The sequence below is a fragment of the Chelmon rostratus genome, chromosome 8 (genome assembly GCF_017976325.1).
Source record: "Chelmon rostratus isolate fCheRos1 chromosome 8, fCheRos1.pri, whole genome shotgun sequence".
In the NCBI taxonomy this organism is placed as follows: Eukaryota; Metazoa; Chordata; class Actinopteri; order Chaetodontiformes; family Chaetodontidae; genus Chelmon; species Chelmon rostratus.
The window spans coordinates 9,856,333-9,878,102 of NC_055665.1; the positions used below are offsets into that span (position 1 = coordinate 9,856,333).

At 38.9% G+C, this 21,770-nt stretch overlaps 1 protein-coding gene across 1 annotated transcript; it reads right to left on the reverse strand.

The window, feature by feature from the left end:
- Nucleotides 1–1,685: 1,685 nt before the first annotated feature.
- Nucleotides 1,686–13,285, reverse strand: LOC121610039 (carcinoembryonic antigen-related cell adhesion molecule 1-like). The gene is made up of 11 exons (XM_041941935.1): nt 13,157–13,285; nt 12,297–12,617; nt 10,843–11,121; nt 8,504–8,782; nt 8,047–8,313; nt 6,960–7,229; nt 6,520–6,771; nt 5,925–6,045; nt 5,640–5,659; nt 5,497–5,537; nt 1,686–4,833 (listed from the first exon to the last, which is right to left on the reverse strand). Exons 1-11 carry the CDS (start codon nt 13,200–13,202, stop codon nt 4,609–4,611), a joined length of 2,121 nt encoding a protein of 706 aa, XP_041797869.1. The 5' UTR covers nt 13,203–13,285; the 3' UTR covers nt 1,686–4,608.
- Between the last annotated feature and the right edge of the window lie 8,485 nt (nt 13,286–21,770).

The window sequence follows — 21,770 nt, forward strand, 5'->3', positions numbered from 1 at the left end:
ACTATGAGTTACAGAGACGAGGTTATCTTACAAACCTATAACTAAAACATATTTCATTTCTCCTCCCAGATTTCCCAGCATGTTGTTTAACAACGGAATTTTTTTGATGACGAAATCAATGGAGTCTATAAGTAAAGGAAATTTCCCTAAACCACAACGGTAAATATTTGACAACATAATAATAATCACATAATAATTGTTAAAATGTTTGGTTAGTTTTTGTGACTTTTGAAAGTGGGTGATGAGAGAGTGCTGTTTTTTAATGCTGGGAATGGGTTAGTTAAATCATGAATGGATGAGGTAATTCAGGAAAACAGGATGACAAGATGTGGCGAAATAGACGTGTTAAGATTGCACAATTGTTCTGCACAGTTTTGTCAGAGTGTTGCACTAACCATTGGATGGCGCTGTCTCATCGGAGTTTGTCATTACTTGTGGGTCCCTCCTCTTTTGAAACAAGGTGGACAGAACATGGCTGGAATTGTTTTATTAGCCTGTGTGGCTCAGGCCTGCTCATATAATAAAACGTGCTTTCAGTGTTTCCTATTTCCTTTAACCAAATCTGACATTATTTAGCCTCAGGGCTGTGACGTCCGATTCACTGGAGAGCTACTGCGAGTTACAATGTGAAGTACACTTATGAAACTGAACATTTCTTTCAGTAATGACAAGTTTTATTACATTAAAAATCAATTATCACATGATGACTCATCCTCCTGCTGTCACGCGCTCAGACCTGTCAGTAAATACTGTCTGTGTTCAAACAGGTGGGGCTTTAGAGAGTGAGATCTTAAATCTGTGTGTGTGGAGAAAATATAAAGTATTTTAAGAGTAATCTTCCTTTAACTTTGAAAAATACATTAAAGAGCACAAAGGAAAAATACCATTATTTATGGCTTTCGTTAATTCAAGCCCTCCGTGTGTTTCTAGTGCACTGCCAGTCATAGATTGTGTTGCTGTGAGGCCATCAGGTTGTCATGGTAACATATATAGTCACAATGAACTTTGGATTTATTGCTGTAATTGAATGCAGAGTCATTTATGGGAATAGATTCTATTTAGCCTGCTTTTTAACTGCTCACATTTTGCTGTTGCAGAAGACAGATTCATATCCTGCACTGCACTTCCTCCTGCATTTATGGTTCTTTATTGGCCGTGGGCATAAATAAATAACCTTCCATTGAACTTTGTAAACACAAGAACGGACACAAACAAGGTGCTAATCAGACTCCATGCCTTCTGTGCACAAGAGAGAAACAGACCACTCTGATGTGTGTGGATAATGTCTGCAAATCTACAAATGTCACTAAAGTGGATCATGTGCTACAAACATCAGTTAATCTCCCCCTTCATCCTTAGATGTCACGTTTTCACAACAGCAAAGGTATAAAGAATTTCCAAGAATTATATGTGGATGGGGTCATTTACTTTTTCCTATTTTTCATATATGGTCAACCACCATCTCATCTTTAAAATATTTTCAATTAAGACACTGTATTTCTGCAATTTTTCCATTTTCCAACACTTCCCCCAAAAGAACGTTTGGTTGATCCAATTTCTTTGAATTTAAATCAAAGAGGTTTAATTTAATTTCTAAAATATATAATTATTTGATGTAATTCAATCACTGTACAACACACCAGTCAATGAAATAAAGGTTTATTCATCTGAACAAGCACTTAAATTATTACAAATGCAATATTTCCAACCTGAGAGTTACATTCACGGTATTCTTTCTTTAGCCAAACATTAATCACACATTCGCTTTGGTGTGGCATGTGACAGTTAATGAAAAAGCTAAACGGTTAAACAAAAACGAAAGCGAATAGAGGTTAATGATAAACAAGTCATACAACCCAATTCAGTATGAAACAAGATTCTCTTGAAATACCATGAATTACTTGTTAATTAAGCCCTGAGAACATATTTCAAACAGTGTTAAGCTATGTATGCTGCAAATGTGGGATTAATTAATGGGCAAATTAAGAGATACAATATCTTAAGGCATTTTAATTGATATACATGGTTTAAGGGTTTTTAAGTTATCTTAAAGGGAACTTAATTTTTGATTTTTTGGGCAAATCCGGGGGTTCATCCCAATTATGGGAATAATAATGGATAAATTAATGGATTTTGTGTGTGAGATAAAAATCAGAGCAAAAAACTGTCCAAGAACCATGACACCTATGCCTCTATTTTCACCTAACCTGAAAGATTAAGGCTTAATCAGGTATAAATTAAGGGATGTTTTCATGATCAATATTGCATATATTACAATATATAATATATATATATTACAATCCATTCAGTTATCCAGTGATTACTGCCTTAAAATCACATGAAAAATTCCCTTATCACCATGAATGCGTAAAATGAATGAAACAATGAAATTGAACAATAATGGAAAAATTTTAGTTTAAGGTAAAAAATTCAGGGATTCCACTTCTTAGTGATGAAGGTGTGGGAAAGTTTTTAAAACAGTACTCCCCTTCCATGCAGGAGAAAAACTCACAGGCAGTTTGATCTTTACTAATGGTTAACTGATGGAGGAGGGGAATTCTGGCCAAACACCCAGACTCACTAGCTTGGTTCGACTTCATTCAAAAGAAGCTATACCTAAGGTGGAATTTGCAGTCAGAATCAATGAAATGTTCTGTAAAACGGTATAACCTTGATTCCTGACCCTTGCTCTTGGCCTTTATTCAGAGGAGATTATTCTAGTGCTTGTCAGCAGTCTCAAAGGAGAATGGCATTGATCTGGCTGAGTTAATGTGACAAATGTGTTTGCCTTCACTCTTTAAATAAGACTTTACAACACAGAAAAACGCGTGTCACTTGCCACACTTGTTATTTCATGCATTTGTTGTTTACAGTGACATCAAATCCATTGTATCCGTTCCGCATCTGTCTGCATAAAACAGCTGTAATCAAAATTCTTATATCGTACATATTGCCTACATGCCAACTTGTAGACATGCCTTGCTCACAGCTGGCGAACACAGTGGAGCATTTAGCAGGATTTTTCAATCATCGGCAGATGATTACCTTTTAGAGAAACTGACGGTTACCTATTTGACCCGAATGCATGCGAATACATTAGAGGGTTAAACTGGGGTTAATAAATTACCAGATATTTCCCTCAAGAGTTAGTAGAGACCAAAAACAAAGCTAAACGAGAGTAAATATTGGTTTGGAGTATTAAAAGGACATTAAAAAAAATCTGTTATTGCAGGTTTAAATGTGACTTCCTTGGCAACAATGCAGCACCTGCATTGATGCAGCAGGTAGTATTGATGACACAATACTACCTGCTGGGAAATTAACTGTTTTGGACGAGCATAGCATGAGAAACTCTATGCAGCTCCGGTGGTCCCAGTACAGAGTGCATTATATCAAACATGACTACTTTTATCATTTATGAACAGAAAAATATCAGTGCAAACATGCATCTAATGCCTCAGGAGATTGACACAGTAAACAACATGGCATAATTGACAAATGTCTTCATAAAGTTCAGTACAGGTGTGACGCACAAGCGGTGTTTGTTGCAATGTCTCTTGTTTACTGGCACTAATTAAAATGACCTTCTTGTTGGCACAGAGGAAGCATCTTATCAAAACATCATGCTATAACGCAGCAACTTTGACATTTACTGTAAGCATGTCCTAAATTACTCTTGTTATCACTTTGAGGAAAAAGAGGGACATATTTCTGACAGGCCACAGTTTCCAAATGCATGTTGGAAGGGCTTTAAGATTTATGAAATCTATTGTACCTGTAAATATCCAACAAATACCCACTGGACACCTCATGGAGATTCCTATAACTTCTGTTAACATTTCTTCAGTGGTTCACATGGAGCTGGGGAGAAATCCCTTGTTACAGCTTAGTTTTGCATGCTAGCATTTTGCATTGCTGTGCCTACAGACCTCCTGTTTGTGGGATAATGCAGCTAAACTTTGCCATCATATTGAAATCATATTACAAAGATGCATATCTCTGATGATCTTTACACTGCTCCTTTGGAACAATCGATTGTAAGATCAGAATAGTTCAGTATTATAATGACAAACTGAACAAGCTCCCTTGATGTCAAGGAGTATCCACGTCCTGAAAACACCTAAAGTACCAAAGTAGTTAAACATCTGATATTTTTCATTTTATAATATACAAAACAAATACAAAATTAATCCATAACTGACAAGCTGCAAACTGGAATCTCAACTGAAATCACCCAGCATACATGTGGAGTCAAATATAACACCACACCAGTGTCAAACAGTAAGGCTCCAACAAACAACTGAATCACATAAAGAGAATATTTCCACTCAGATATTCGAATTTTTCACTGACTGTACAGACAAAGGGATAGGAAAGCAATTACATGTAGTTTATGCAAACTAACATTGACACATTGTGCCTTCTAACCTCAGCCATGACAACAGCTATCATGAACTGGTTGATTATTAACCACCGTTAAAGTTATGAGTAAGTAAACTCAGTTCCAAATAAGTCCTACGTATCTGAGAGGGAAGTGCAATTTTTTTCTGACCACACGCCAGCTGCTTCTGGCCTCCAATCTACGCCAATTCATCATGTCCAATGTGGTCAGCTATTGCGAATTTGAGCGTAAATTTGTGCACCATTAGCATCAGGCTGAGCAGCGGACCTCATTCGCTGCATGTGGACATCATAGGTAGGAGGTGAGGACGTTGCAGGACGACTGTTGTCCACTCTGTCCCGAGCGTCTTTCGATGAGTTATTCTGTGAGCCCAGCTGGACTGTCACACCATCTTTGCTCTGGAAAGACATCAAATCTGCATAGTTCAGCTCCTGGAAATGAAAAAGGGAGGGGAAAAATATTACTTGTGATTTAAAGTTCAGGGAATCTGATCATGTCTGTTACAAAATCGAACTAACCTAACTGTTATGTAGGGTTAAGGGATATAATGGGAAGTGAGCCTGTATGTGATATGCTTTCTTCCCATTATGGCAACAGAATATCTCCTTCCTGGTTTAAAGTCTGATGTTGCACTGTGGTGCGCACAGGCCCTGTGAGTCGGCTGGCCTCTTTCAACCACTATAAAGCCAAAGAAACCTGACCACGGACTGGCCACTAACAGTACTGTATATCAAATCAAATATAAAAAATGTTTACATTTTTAACATGTATTTCCATGTAATCAAAAGAGTGTGATTTTAGTATTTCAAGGATATTTGCTTGCAAATTGCTATTTTATTATTTCTAATTTCTTATACTGTTCACAACAAATGTAGGCTTGTGTACATCTAACATTGAACAAAGGCACAATCTGCGCTGTACTGTGTACACTGTGCAATAAAATCATCTGTTATAAGAACAATTTGTATGTGGATTATTAAATACACTAATTACTACTAATTTATTTATTCATTCTGCATTGTAGTTCACTGATTCTCACTCATTACCTGCATATAATCTGGTTTCTTAAGTGTATATAAACTGACGACTGTTACCTGACTTCCTGAGTATGCTGTGTTATCCTGGCCTTCATCTCCTTTAAAACATGAAAAATAAATAATGCTTTGAAGAATTCAGCACATGGGGAGAAAACATGTATAAATACAACAACAACCACACAAACTTGTAATACACTCACCCGTACTTTTCGCCCGTTTTCTGTAGAGGTAATGAGACAAATATGATCAAATTTCTTGCAACATAATAATGATAATAGGCTGCAGGCAATATGCATCCTCAGTAACCAGGTAAGCACGATTTGTTTCTCAAACAGAGCTCACCACAACCATGAGTCCAAAACTGATTTTTAAGAATGACTAACAATTACCAAATACTCCTGAAGAATAAAGAGCCACTACATTTATCACAATTATGATGAGAAAAATGGCGTCCTGATTAAATCTTGAAGCTAGTTTCCACTCACTTTCTTGTATAAATGTAATACCCTCCGCCAGCAGCAGCAGCTGCTGCACAGACGACTACACATGCGACCACGATTCCAGCGATGCAACCAGCCGAACAGCCTGATGTTTGGGCTGGGATGGCTTACATAAAAAAAACGGATGAGAACATGATTTTCAGAACATTTTCTAAACAGGATCTCATTGCATTTGTGGATACAAAGAATACAATAATTTCTCCCTTTATGTAATTGAACAGCTGGCTAGTTGTAGATATCTTTTTGTTTTATGTTAACAGTAAGTCAATGATATCTCCTTTAGCTGAAGAGCATTCCTGTTTGGCAGTACATGACTTTTAACTTTGTGGCCTGCTCCTCATCTCTGCTTGAGGCTAGCGTGTGGCAAACACTGGCATAACAAATCCAAATCTCTGACTGAACTTTTCGCTGCAGTTTTAACAAGAATGATATCTCTGGTTCTGCTGCATTCATGTTGATATACAGTATATTCCCTAAAACCGTCCATCACGAATGCAGTATTACTCTGCAGAGCTGTAATGCTAGATTTTACTCTTTTCAAGTCATTCCTGTCTCATTATCTTCAACTGCATCTTGGTACCTGTTACAGACAATTCATGCACCGCTGATGACGTTCTCCCAGTTATATTATTCATGGCGTGACAGGTGTAGTTGCTGCTGTCAGAAAGTCCAGTGTTGTCTTTAGTGAACACAGAAGAATTGTGGATCTCTGCTCCGTCCAGTGTCCAGTTGTATCTAGCAGATGGTGTGGACTCAGCGGAGCAGGTTAATGTTAAGGTCTCGCCAACACGTATCTCACTTGGACCTGCGATCTGAACATTTTCTGGTCCATCTGAAAAACAGATAGTTGGTTCTTACAGCAGCACAGATAATAAAGAAAAGAAGGTTTGTTAATGATTGATTTAAAAATGTAAAATCTCATGTTTCAGGCCTGCAAACAAATCATTTCATTAGTACACTGTTATTTATGGCACACTTCATTTAGATCAGTGAATGTAGACTGTACAGTTTGTTACCTACAGTTAACAACCATGTTGTAACTAGCTCCATCACTGCTGACAGGGTTGCTGATATTACAGGAATATTCTCCGCTGTCTGTTTTAGTCAGAGGGCGAAACGACAGCACTCTGTTGTTGTCGTAAAGTGCGATGTTGTCGGCCAGGATCAGATATGAGCCGTCCTTCATCCACATTCTAGAGCCAGAGCCGGCAGCCTCACAGCTAAGGTTGACGGACTTCCCCTCAATCGGCAGGTTTGTTGATGGTGTGACAGAAGAACCTGATATTCTCTCTGTTGGGCAAAAGATAATTGTGTTGGATGAAAAATGAGAAAAAGTAACTGAGTTATTGAATAAATATAGCTACTTATAGTATGTTTATTTTAAATTCATTTTAACATTAACAGTTTTGAATAACCAACACCTTAGCCAGCTACAACCCTTATTCCAAAAAGTTGTGACAATGTGCAAAGTGTAAATAAACCAGAATATAATAATTTGCAAACAAACTGTGTTTGCTGACAACAGTTTTACAAAGTGTTCCTGAGTCAATGTAGTGACATCCTTCATACAGCCACGTGTTCACAAAGTGGTGAACCTCGCTCCATCCTTGCTTGTGAACGACTGAGCCTTTCCAGGATGCTCCTTTCATACCCAATCATGATGCTATCACCTGTTACCAATCAACCTGTTTACCTACTTTCACAGTCTTTTGTTGCTCCTGTCCCAACTTGTTTGAAACGTGTTGCTGCATCACATTCAGAATAAGCAGATATTTACAAAAATCAATGAAGCTGATGAGGGAAAACATTAAATTTATTGTGTTTGTACGGTTTTCAGTTAACTTTATGTCAGAAAGGACTAGAAAGTTATTGCACAGCATCCAAACATTTTTGGAATAGTGGTTGTATTTTAGATAATGAGAGTGTGCCAATTCACACATTGAATAATAGAGGAAAAAATCTGTTTAATAAAGTCGAAAGATTCTTTAACAACTGACCAAAAACAGGCAACAGTTACATGACAGTTTGATCAAATGTAATTTTCTAGTTTTATTTCATAAGGTGCACTGATTTGAGTGCAGACTTTGCCAATATGATTCCAACTTACCCAGAACAGACACAACTGAAGGCTGAGATGTTTCATCTCTCAGAGTTCTTGGGTTAAAGGCCTGACAGCTGTAGTTACCACTATGACTGATCTGAATGTTCATCAGTCTGAGCTCTGATCCAGTATCAGACAGCTTGTCTCCATTCAGAAACCAGTAAAACAGGGCAGCAGGTCTGGAGACAGCTGAGCAGATCAGGCTGATGTCTGTTCCTTCCTCAAAGTATTCTTGTGACGGAGATTTTGTCAAATTTATATTTTCTGGGCCATCTACAGTGTGCAGCACATGGAGAGGAAAAACAATCCACCAAAAGTGATGTTAGCAGCTTGAAGGAAATGCTACATGACATGAAGAGAAGCTTGGAGTGAAGCCTCATTACACCTGTGTGATCACAGTGTACTGCACCAACATGCATACAGCGCAGGAGAAGAAGCAGGCACATGCAGGTTTGTAACTCACAGCTGATGGAGAGGTTTACTGGATCACTGGTGCCATTGCTTACAGGATTGAACACATGACACCTGAATGGTCCCTGGTCAAAGCGGCTCACATTCAATATAGTGAGAGTGAAGTTTCCATCAGTGAGCTGAACTCTGTCACTTTCTGTAACCTCAGAGCTGCCGTTCAGCCAGAGGACAGAGAGGGACGATCCAGAGGAGGAGCAGGACAGACGGACAGTACTGTTGAACTCCGCCAGGTCTGTGGTGTTTGAAGCTACCACCACATTGGAGACTGACACTGTGGGTGAAAATCATTGAAAAACTTGCTAATCCTTTCTGACATATACTCAATTTAAAACAGTATAAAGACAATATATTTAATGTTTTCCCTCATCAGCTTCATTGATTTTTGTAAATATCTGCTTATTCTGAATGTGATGCAGCAACACATTTCAAACAAGTTGGGACAGGAGCAGCTACAGACAACAAAAACACCTGTTTGGATCATTCCACAGGTAAACAGGTTGATTGGTAACAGGTGATAGTATCATGATTGGGTATGAAAGGAGCATCCTGGAAAGGCTCAGTCATTCACAAGCAAGGATGGAGCGAGGTTCACCACTTTGTGAACACATGATTGGATAAAGGATGTCACTACATGGACTCAGGAACACTTTGTGAAGCCTTTGCCAGTAAATACAGTTTGTTTGCAAATGATTGCAGTCTGTTTTATTATGTTTCACACTCTGGGTTGGAAACTTAACACATTTCTTGCCTAACAAAGGCAAAATTGTTCAGTAGAGGGGAGAAATGTAGACACTGTAATGACACTGTATGACGAGCAATAATGTCTTTGACATTCAAGTTTTATGTTTGTGTTGGACAAATACATGTCGTCACAATAACGTGGACTTTACATGAGTCCATATAAAATCTGCAACTCAGTGTATCCTTTATATGCTTTTTGAACTTGGTGTCAGCGCTTATAGTCTTAGCAGTAAAAATGAGGCCATTGCTCATTAAATTATTAAAATTTCATTTGTGATGCAGTTAAATTTCTTGAAATTGCATTCTGAGTGTGAAACCACCCTAAAAAATACACAATAAATTAATTTCAGAGTCAAAGTTGATTCTTAACTTTTGAAACAATACTTGATACAAAAATGTTTACTAAAGGTCCACTTACTTGTTTTTTTCGTCATGTAGCCTGGAGTCAGCCGAGATTCTCATTTTTTACTCTCATTGTTTCTCAGTTGTCATGAGTGCAAGTATAACTGGACCACGACCCAGTTTCTTTAAATTAACCTCAAAACAAGGTCTCTGTTTTAGTTTGTGTGTTTTGTGGTAACCCTCGCTCCATCCTCGCTTGTGAACCACTGAGCCTTTCCAGGATGCTCCTTTCATACCCAATCATGATGCTATCACCTGTTACCAATCAACCTGTTTACCTGTCGAATGATCCAAACAGGTGTTTTTGGAGCGTTCCACAACCTTCCCAGTGTTTTGTTGCTCCTGTCCAAACTTGTTTGAAATGTTTTGCTCCATTAAATTCAGAATAAGCAGATGTTTACCAAAATCAATGAAGCTGATGAGGGAAAACATTAAATTTATTGTTTTTGTACTGTTTTCAGTTGACTTTATGTCAGAAAGGACTAGAAAGTTATTGCACAGCATCCAAACATTTTTTGGAATAGTGGTTGTTCATTAAATAATGAGAGTGTGCCAATTCACACATTGAAAAATAGAGAAGAAACCTGTTTATTAAAGTCAAAAGATTCTTTAACAACTGACCAAAAACAGTTGACAGTAACAAGACAATCTGAACAAATGTCATTTTCTAGTTTTATTTCATAAGGTGCACTGATTTGAGTGCAGACTTTGCCAATATGATTCCAACTTACCCAGAACAGACACAACTGAAGGCTGAGATGTTTCATCTCTCAGAGTTCTTGGGTTAAAGGCCTGACAGCTGTAGTTACCACTATGACTGATCTGAATGTTCATCAGTCTGAGCTCTGATCCAGTATCAGACAGCTTGTCTCCATTCAGAAACCAGTAAAACAGGGCATCAGGTCTGGAGACAGCTGAGCAGATCAGGCTGATGTCTGTTCCTTCCTCAAAGTATTCTTGTGACGGAGATTTTGTCAAATGAATATTTTCTGGGCCATCTACAGTGTGCAGCACATGGAGAGGAAAAACAATCCACCAAACGTGATGTTAGCAGCTTGAAGGAAATGCTACATGACATGAAGAGAAGCTTGGAGTGAAGCCTCATTACACCTGTGTGATCACAGTGTACTGCACCAACATGCATACAGCGCAGGAGAAGAAGCAGGCACATGCAGGTTTGTAACTCACAGCTGATGGAGAGGTTTACTGGATCACTGGTGCCATTGCTTACAGGATTGAACACATGACACCTGAATGGTCCCTGGTCAAAGCGGCTCACATTCAATATAGTGAGAGTGAAGTTTCCATCAGTGAGCTGAACTCTGTCACTTTCTGTAACCTCAGAGCTGCCGTTCAGCCAGAGGACAGAGAGGGACGATCCAGAGGAGGAGCAGGACAGACGGACAGTACTGTTGAACTCCGCCAGGTCTGTGGTGTTTGAAGCTACCACCACATTGGAGACTGGCGCTGTGGGTGAAAATCATGCAATAACTTGCTAATCCTTTCTGACATATACTCAATTTAAAACAGTATAAAGACAATATATTTAATGTTTTCCCTCATCAGCTTCATTGATTTTTGTAAATATCTGCTTATTTTGAATTCGATGCAGCAACACGTTTCAAACAAGTTGGGACAGAAGCAACAAAACATGTTTGTATCATTCCACAGGTAAACAGGTTGATTGGTAACAGGTGATAGCATCATGATTGGGTATGAAAGGAGCATCCTGGAAAGACTTAGTCGTTCACAAGCGAGGATGGAGCAAGGTTCACCAATTTGTGAAACACATGACTGGATAAAGGATGTCACTACATGGACTCAGGAACACTTTGTGAAGCCTTTGCCAGTAAAAACAGTTTGTTTGCAAATGATTGCAGTCTGTTTTATTTATGTTTCACACTCTGGGTTGGAAACTTAACACATTGCTTGCGTTACAAAGGCAACATTGTTCAGTAGAGGGGATAAATGTAGACACTGTAATGACACTGTATGATGAGCAATAATGCCTTTGACATTCAAGTTTTGTATTTGCGTTGGACAAATACACGTCGTCACAATAATGTGGACTTTACATGAGTCCATAAAAAATGTCAGCTCTTATTGTCTTAGCAGTAAAAATGAGGCCATTGCTCATTAAATTATTCAAATTTAATTTGTGATGCAGTTAAATTTCTTGAAATTCATTCTGAGTGTGAAACCAGCCTAAAAAATACACAATAAATTAATTTGAGAGTCAAAGTTGATTCTTAACTTTTGAAACAATACTTGATACAAAAATGTTTACTAAAGGTCCACTTACTTGTTTTTTCCCTCACTTTCAAGCACATCTCTTAGTTTTCAGAAGTCATTTGTCATGTAGCCCGGAGTCATGAAGATTCTCATTTTTCACTCTCATTGTTTCTCAGTTGTCATGAGTGCAAGTATAACTGGACCACGACCCAGTTTCTTTAAATTAACCTCAAAACTCGGTCTCTGTTTTAGTTTCAGTTTTTTTATTCTTTTTTATGGGTCTTATTTGAATCCATTGAACATCTAAACACAATTATTTGAATGGAAACCAAGTCTATTTAATTCTCAAATGCTATTCATAACCTCCATTCAGCACTGAAAGAGGTGCAACGTGTGAAACATTAGCTCACCATATATGTCCAGTCTTGTGGTCCCAGTCTTCTGTTGTTCTCCACGTGGTACAATGGTTACTCTGTATTCTCCGCTGTCATTAAAAGACAGGTTCCTGAGCTGTAGATATCCAGTAGAGGTGAAGAAGGTGATCCTGCCTTCATACTCTGGTTCAGTTAAGTTTTCAACATTGGAAGTGATTATTGGTTTATCACCAAATGTCCAGGCCACTGATATAAATGGAATTTCTGTTGGAGCCAGTGTTGTAGTGAACATCACCTCCTCTCCTACGGCTGCATTGAGAGGACCGTCCGGCAACAAACCAGCTCCTCTGGTTAAACCTGGAGGAGACAGTTACAGGTCTGAGAAGAACTGTAATAATTGATATGAATGTCTATTTACTGCAAGTAACAAACAATTCTAAAGTTCACTCATAAGCATTTGACAACAGATGACAGCTGGAGCACCTTTAGACCACATTATGCAAATCAAGTCTAAAGAAGTGATCTACTTCAGAGATCAGCTCTATCAGAGCAGACAGGCAGTGCAGGAAAAGGCAGCTTATCCATGAAGATATTGATACTATTTTTACAACATGTTTATCGCATTTTTATTTGCAGAAATAAAACATTTATAATCCCTAAAGAATGCGCAATGCGCCTGACTCGAAACAACTTCTTGTTTTCTGTCATTTTTCCGGTTCGTTACTTGTATTAGTAACAGGAAGGGTCGAGTAACAAAAACATCGATTGCAGAGGTCGAGATCTTCAGTTTTCTTCTTTTATCTTCAACTAAACTCCTTTCCGACAACTTTCCATCAATTCAGCGAAGTTTCAAGGTACAGAAAACGACAGGAAAAGACGCTCGACTCATTTCTTACCTGTGAAAGCCACAGAGACAATACAAAGCAAAGCTAACACCTCCATGTATCTGTCTTTGTGAGATTTAAACAGCTCAGCGACGGTCAACCATCGGACTTTCACTGTCCTAATGCATGAGAGCCTCCGGCAGATCTAATTGTAGGACTCAGTAAATGCAGAGTTAACCTCCGAGCCGAGTTACAGAGTAACTCCCTGCATGATGGGATAAACCCACTGAATCTGCAGTCATGCCCTGAAGCTGCACCACGTCGCCCTCTTGTGGTGGAATTGATATACTGATGCACAACAAAGAGACATGAACACCACTGTGGTATTAATAATCACGCAGGCAGGTATTGATCTGTTAGACAGGGTATATTTGGTTGGACTACTTAACATTCACTGAGGCAGCTGAAGACACTAAGAGACTAATGTAGACATAAAAGCCTGCTGCCATGTTTATGGACCTGCACACAGCAAAGCAATGTCCACCCAATCTCACACTCAGATGTTGTTGATCTATCAGCTCGCTCAAAGTTACACCAAACTAACGCTCCAAAACACCTATTTGGAACATTCCACAGGTAAACAGGTTGATTGGTAACAGGTGATAGTATCGTGATTGGGTATGAAAGGAGCATCCTGGAAAGACTTAGTCGTTCACAAGCGAGGTTCAGCACTTTGTGAACACATGACTGGATAAAGGATGTCACTACATGGACTCAGGAACACTTTGTGAAGCCTTTGCCAGTAAAAACAGTTTGTTTGCAAATGATTGCAGTCTGTTTTATTATGTTTCACACTCTGGGTTGGAAACTTAACACATTTCTTGCCTTACAAAAGCAACATTGTTCAGTAGAGGGGAGAAATGTAGACACTGTAATGACACTGCATGATGAGCAATAATGCCTTTGACGTTCAAGTTTTGTATTTGCGTTGGACAAATACATGTCGTCACAATAATGTGGACTTTACATGAGTCTATAAAAAATCTGCAACTCAGTGTATCCTTTATATGCTTTTTGAACTTGGTGTCAGCGCTTATAGATCTGTTAGACAGGGTATATTTGGTTGGACTACTTAACATTCACTGAGGCAGCTGAAGACACTAAGAGACTAATGTAGACATAAAAGCCTGCTGCCATGTTTATGGACCTGCACACAGCAAAGCAATGTCCACCCAATCTCACACTCAGATGTTGTTGATCTATCAGCTCGCTCAAAGTTACACCAAACTAACCTGTCCGACAGTCATGTCGAACTAATGCCATGAACATTTTTCTAACTCACAGCACATTATTTTATTTTAGATTGTAGTTGCTGTCAGAAAGGAATTTGGAGCAAATGATTGTCCGTCCCAATGCTTAAATTGAACTTCCCCACCATCATAATGCTGCAAGGCGGTCCTTTCAGAGGTATGATGGTGGGAAAATCCCCACTGCACAGTACTTCCTCATACTTGTGCTGCCTTCATGTATTGAAATCAGCATTCATTGTCGTGAAATTAGCGAAGGAAAAGTGTGACCCCTCTTCTCTCTTGTTATACTCTGTGATTCTACAGACGAAATGGAAATAGCAGTGATACACTTCATCATCCTGGGAGTCATCTCAGGTGAGCTCTCAACACTTGATACAGCAAATAAAAGCAAGTATTTATTCACTTATTTCTAAGAATGTGATCATCTGTGATGCTTCACAGCCAGATTACACCACCTCCCTATTTAGCGGTGGGAGATAAAATGCAACTGCAAATGAGTCGTTCAGTTTTTTTAACAATAAGATGGTATGAGCTCCTCACTGGCAGTAATTTCAGTGCGTATAGACACATGAGTTCGGTCCACAGGTGCAGTGGATGGAGAAGTTCCTGCTATACATCCCTGACCCTTGTCATTTAAAACAGAGTGTGATCCATTTAGTGTAACACTGGATTCTCCTCCAAACTCTGAGAAGTGCAGTCCAGCATTTCCTTCATGTAGTAAATGTTGTGGCCACAGCTTGAGCACAACTACTTCAGTAGCATAAAATCATGCATCACCATATACCGTACACTGAATGTAAGTAAGCTGAAAAGTAATATAATAATAATAATAATATACTTTAGTACATAATACGGTTCATGAACCAGAGTCACTGAGATTTAAGCACATCATCACAGTGACCTGTCTTCATTACAGTTCTTCTCAGACCTGTAACTGTCTCCTCCAGGTTTAACCAGAGGAGCTGGTTTGTTGCCGGACGGTCTTCTCAATGCAGCCGTGGGAGGGACAGTGATGTTCACTACAACACTGGCTCCAACAGAAATTCCACCTATATCAGTGGCCTGGCAATTTGGTGATAAACCAATAATCACTGTCAATGTTGAAAACTTAACTGAGCCAGGGTATGAAAGCAGGATCACCCTCTTCACCTCTACTGGATCTCTGCAGCTCAGGAACCTGTCTGTTAATGACAGTGGAGAATACAGAGTAACCATTATACCACGTGGAGAACAACAGAAGACTGGGACCACAAGACTGGACGTATATGGTGAGCAAATGTTTCTCTTTCTTTCAGTGCTGAATGGAGGTTATGTATAACATTTGTGAATTAAATAGACTTGAGAATGAGAATCTTCATGACTCCAGGCTACATGACGAATGACTTCTGAAAACTAAGAGATGTGCTTGAAAGTGTGGATAAAAAACAAGTAAGTGGACCTTAAGTAAACATTTCAATTACTGTTTCAAAAGTTGAAAATAAACTTTCACTCTCAATTAACGTCTCATGTATTTTTTAGGATGGTTTTGCACTCAAGAAATTTAACTGCATCACAACTGAAATTTGAATAGTTTAATTTGGCCACTGATGCCGATGAGCAATGGCCTCATTTTTACTGCTAAGACTATAAATGCTGATACCAAATTTTTTATGGACTCATGTAAAGTCCACATTATTGTGACGACATGTATTTGTTCAACGCAAATACAAAACTTGAATGTACAGAAACTTTGAGGAACGAAATAAAAACCGGTATTAACCGGTTACCATTATTTTTTATAAGCTTTTCTGTTCCGGAACATAAAAAATAATTACGTTCCGGTTTCGTTTCAATTCAATGTAAAATACAGAAAGTTCCCGGTTTTTGTTTTCGTTCCTTGAACCGGTTCAAAGCCCCGGTAAAGAGTAAAATCTAGCATTGCAGTTCTGCAGGATAATACTGTCAGATTATAAATTTAATGCAGCTGAGCCAGGGTTCGACAGCGACATGACAATTTTTTTTTTTCAAACTTTTAGTCTTGAGCTGACTCAAGTGACACCACTTGAAGCTATTTATCAGATTTGACGCAGCTCTTTTTTTTCACATAAGCAGTGATACTCCCCCAAACCTCCAACAAACTTTGATGTGTGACATCTGTGGAGAAATGATTGAATGCTTTGTATTCACAACCACAATGAGACACTTTCTGTTTACACAATGTTGTAAAATTAATGTCCTTTCCCCTTTTTTATGTAAGCCATCCCAGACCAAACATCAGGCTGTTCGGCTGGTTGCATCGCTGGAATCGTCATCGCTTGTGTGGTCGTCTGTGGAGCAGCTGCTGGTGGAGGGTACTGCATCCATAAAAGAAAGTAAGTGGAGAGATATAACAACAAAGCCATTTTTTTTATCATTTAGAACCAATCATAATCATGATAAAAGTAACAGCTCAGTACTACCAAGTTTGAATGGTCAGAAACAGGCTAATGTCAATACCAGACAGGCAAAGCAGGCAGGAATCAGGCAGACAATATGGCGGAGAATGAGGTGTGTGGGTGGAGGTCAGGTGATGGGAAATGTTGTGAACAGAAGGGTTTCTGCAGGCCAGGAGGGAGTGTGAGCATGAATCAGGTCGATGTCGTGACAGTTAAACTTTGATAAGTCAAGCTACCAAAGGCTGAATTTGAACCAAGGGTCACTTCCTTATGTGCCGCTTTGGCTCGTCTCGCAACATATGTTCTATACTCAAGAATGTAAATACTTATAGCTGTTGTATCGCCTACTAATTGTCCATCAGTTAACAATCTTCTATTAAAGTTTAGAAATTTCCTTTGAAGTCTTTTCACAGACCACGAGCCAAACATTACCCAAACACCTCACATCTTACTGTCTGAATTCTGAGTAGCTTCTGTTTGTGTGACCACATTTGAACAATGCTTTATTTCTAACGTTTAGAATGAACAACAAAACTCCCCCACATTCTCCTAATAAAGGTTAGTATTCATCTTACTTCATTCTACACTTAGACTATCGTGCATATAATAACATCTATTGACCAAAGAATAACCTAAAATACATCACAATTATACAAAGTGTTCATGAGTGAACTGTTTTGTTTTTTTTTGCCTAGAACAAGAAGAACAAGTGTATGAGAACACTTCAGCAGTGTATGAGAACGTATAAATTCAAAGCTTTTTCCATGTTAAGGTGAGTTTTGAAATTATTCTGAGGCTTTTTTTTCCTGACCACTTTGTTTACAGTAAATGAAAATGGTGACTCTGCTTGAATCAAATGTTTGGGGTTTTTTGCCCTGCAGATGCAGAAAAACATGAAAACAACATCGCTTGTAAAATCTTCACCTGCACGGAGAAAAGAGGAGACGCAAATGCATACATACATCTATTTATCCAGTGCACCCTTACAGTAACAGGATTACTAATGTATGCGGAAGTGTTACTGTCACACAACCAGCTTTATAAATGCACTTAAAGCGGCATTGACTGACTTTTTTTAGGCCCCCTGGAGGAAGAGGAGCTCCACAAAGGACATCTTGTCACCTTATTCATTTTTATATCTAATGTCTTAGCAAACCATCTCCTAATTACTCATCCACTACAGAGCAACGCTAGCATTTCTGCTGCATTTCTGGCCACCTGTTGAATGCAAGTCCAATATCACTCTCCTTTCAGCAGGTAGCGTACACGATGGTAATGCATCAGGGCTCTTAGCTAAAAATTTCTGCCAGAAACAGGAAGTTCTTCCAACCCAAAACTACGAGCTAAAATAGAGCAGAAAGATTTGGGTGATAATTATCTGAGCTTCAACTGTTAAAATATTTTATTTGAAAATAAGAAGCGAGCTTGTATTGCACCTAAACAATTCAGCTAGGAGTGCTTTTATTAAACAGTGGTGAATGTGTCTGTATTTAACTCTGGCTGTGATAACCGAAGCAATGAAATTACTCTTATTGTTCTATATGTTTTGTGCATTTGTACAGTATGTATCTAAAGGGGAAACATATTTGTAGAAAAATATATGTTTATGATGAAGTTGTGGCTCTCAATTTTACTCTTGATTGGTGCCTAAGCTTTATTGACACTAATCATCAGTCTTCCTCATAAATGTGGTCCTATGGCAGCTGCACTTATATAAGTCTTGTCCCACTGCTGTGTTGCAAATGCCTGAGTAATGTGACAAATCATTTGAGTCTGCACTGAGCTTTCATGCTGAAAGCTGCAGTATGCTGCCCTCCAGTGGTGTATAACTGTAGTTGTTCTGGCAGGCTGGATGGTGGATAAAAGGTATTAAGCAAAGTGGTATTGATGTGATTTACTGAGCAGGATATCTTCCTGGATATTTAACTCTCCCTGAGACTAAAATTTACATCTTAGCATCTGCTAGAATGGACTCTGACTCTTGTTCATAAAACGTCGGATCTGATCAAATTAGTGCACAAACAATGAGCCACAATAACAAAGGATTAATAGAGATAATAATAGAGGTAATAATAAAGCATGTCAAGTCTGTGGATGTCTTTATAGCATGTTGGATTTATTGTGGATAATCTCAGGTAGGGACACTTATTTCATTGTTGCAGACACAGACAGCAGTCTTAGGTTAGATAACATTAGAAGAGGAGCAAACTGAGGAATACACCATGAACTAACCTCAGGTTAACTATGCTTGTGTTCCTCTCCTCAGGTGAGAAATGTATTAAAAGTGCGTTTCAAATTCATCATCAATAGAACTACAGGCTGTGAAATATTGGTTAATCATATTCATATTTCAGCAGGTGTTTGCTCTGAAGTCTAACCTTCACAACATCTGTGAAACTGGCCGCTGAACCATTTCTCGCATTGACTTGGAGCTTCAGTGGGACATAACCTCAAACAGTGTAGTGGAACAAGGCTTTCATCCAGGATCAGTCTGGATAAATCTACTGGATCTCTGGTACATAGAAACCTGACTGAGAAAGACAGCAAAGAATATGAATTAATCATCGTGCCATGCAGAGCAGAGCTGATTCACGGAACAGCTGAGCTGGAGCTGCTGAGTAAGATTTATTAATCGGACACCGTATTTCAAGTACTTGTATTTCAAGTCTATTGTACCTGCTTCTAGCTGTACTTTAATATGTCACGGCACATTTTTTTTAACATCTATGCATTTTGAGTATGAGCCTGTAATTGTTCAAGGTTTTTTTCTGCAGTTTCATCATGATTATTATCTTATAAATGATCTTCCTCCTCCTCCTTCTTCTTTTTCTTCTTCTTCTTCCTCATCTGTTCAGATGTTCATAGCACCCACAGGCCTAAGGAGACAGCAGAATTGGTATATTTTTATTTGCATAGCCGTACTGGGTAAACTCCCTTCATATCTGTGTAATCTCCTCTAGATGGCTGTTCAAACGGGTACCGAGGATTTTTCCAAGACGTTGACAGAGCAGCTTTCTCCTATTCAACAACAACTTCATGATTTTGTCTCCCTGTGAAAGTTCAAAGCCATTATAAAAAACTGTGTAACTGAAGACTGCAATTATTATACCTAGAATGGATTTAATGTATCTCTTATCCCCAGGTGTCGGACAGCCAACTGCTAGTCATCTCCAATCTTCTCTGGTTTAATTACCAGGCTTGAACTCCACCATACCGCCAGATCGTAGACTCAGCTGCACAGTTAGTCTTGTTCCGTCCTTCTGAATCTCTCGGTCTGATCAAACTCTTCCGAATAGCTGTTTCTCCATGGCTGCAGCCTCCCCGCTTCGACTCCTGCCTCTGACCCACTGCTGAACTACACAGAACCATCTTTGGATCAGCACTCTGACCTCCCCTTGCTCAGTCTTCCCTTGCCAATGTATCTGCCTTCCCGGGCTCACTCAGCAGCTCACGGCTCAACCACTGCTCTGCTCTGGAAAAAGTGACTCTGCTGCCTGCAAATGATCATTTTGGGTGCTAATAAATTCCTCATTGCGTCTACTACCTGCCTCAGCTTCTGTGTTCTGCTCCTGGGTGACACAATTAGATCCCCATTCTATACATTTCTAAACACAAAGGTCGTTTACAATGATATGCTTTAAAACACTTGCAGTGTTCTTGTACATCGGTTCAAAAGCTCTGTCAGTCTGTCCTGCTCCGCCTCTGGAGCCAACCCCTCTTTCCTCTTGCTGAACGGCAGCTTTGAGGTTCAGCTCACTGATGGAGGCTCTGGTCTCCCTATAATTAATGTGACACTCTGACCAGGGGCCATTCATGTGTCATGTGCTCAATAATTTCAGTAATTACACCAGTGAGCTAGTGAACCTCTCCATCAGCTGTGAGTTACAGTGCTTACCTGCATAATCAGTCTTTCATGTGACAGCATCTGCATGCAAATGCTGGATAAACCTTTTAATTTGCAGCTTGATTCATGATTATTAGGACCATCATGTCAGGAGCGTTTTTCTCTAAATTACTTTTTATTGTGCTCCTTGCTGTTTGATTGTTGCAGTATTTGGCTGGTACAGGGTAAATGATAGCTGTATTTAGTTTAACGATGCAGCTCAGCATTTGAACGACACACTTAACAGTAATGACCCCTTCACACTGAGCCACAGGGGGAGGGGATGCTATGTTATTTATTCACTACTAGTTTACTTTCTATGTGCTAGACTTGGTATAAATGATTATGGATCACTTCACAGCATTCAGACATCAATTATTCATTTAAAAAATAAACATTGAACTTATTAACATTTTTAATGATGGATTTAAAGAAATTCGTTGATATTAAATATAGTAAATAAAGTCCCATGTTCAAATAATATCATGTTGTTGGAACTGCAGTTGTTTCATCCTTTCTGCAAAATTTAACTTCAGTATAAGTACAAAAGTATTAGCATCAAAATATACTCATAGGAACCAAAGCAAAAGTGCTTGTTATAACATCCATTTACCATGTGTGTAATAACAACTACTTGTACTTTTACTTTTGTAACAAGTACCTAAATGCATCAAATAAATGTAGTGGAGTACAGTAGGAAGTAACATAAAATGGAATTACTCAAGTACAAGTACCTCAAAGTTGGACTTAAGTAGGCCATAGTTGTTAAGTAAATGGAATTATTTTTAACCACTGGCTTCAACTACTAGACCAGATCAGGAAAAAAATGCCAGAAACTGGTGGAACAGGGCAGAGGGTCTGGAGTCAGCTGAGCAGATCAGCTTGATGTTTGACCCCCCCTCATCATGTTCTTGTGATGGGGACAGCTTCAAATTCATAGTTTCTGGGCCAAATGGGGGAGAAGATGTCCATCAAGTCTGCAAAAGTAGTGTCATTTTAATGCCTGTAAAGTTTAATCATAATAATAATAGTAATAATAATAATGTGAGCAGACGGTCCAGCGTTGTTCTTTACTTTTC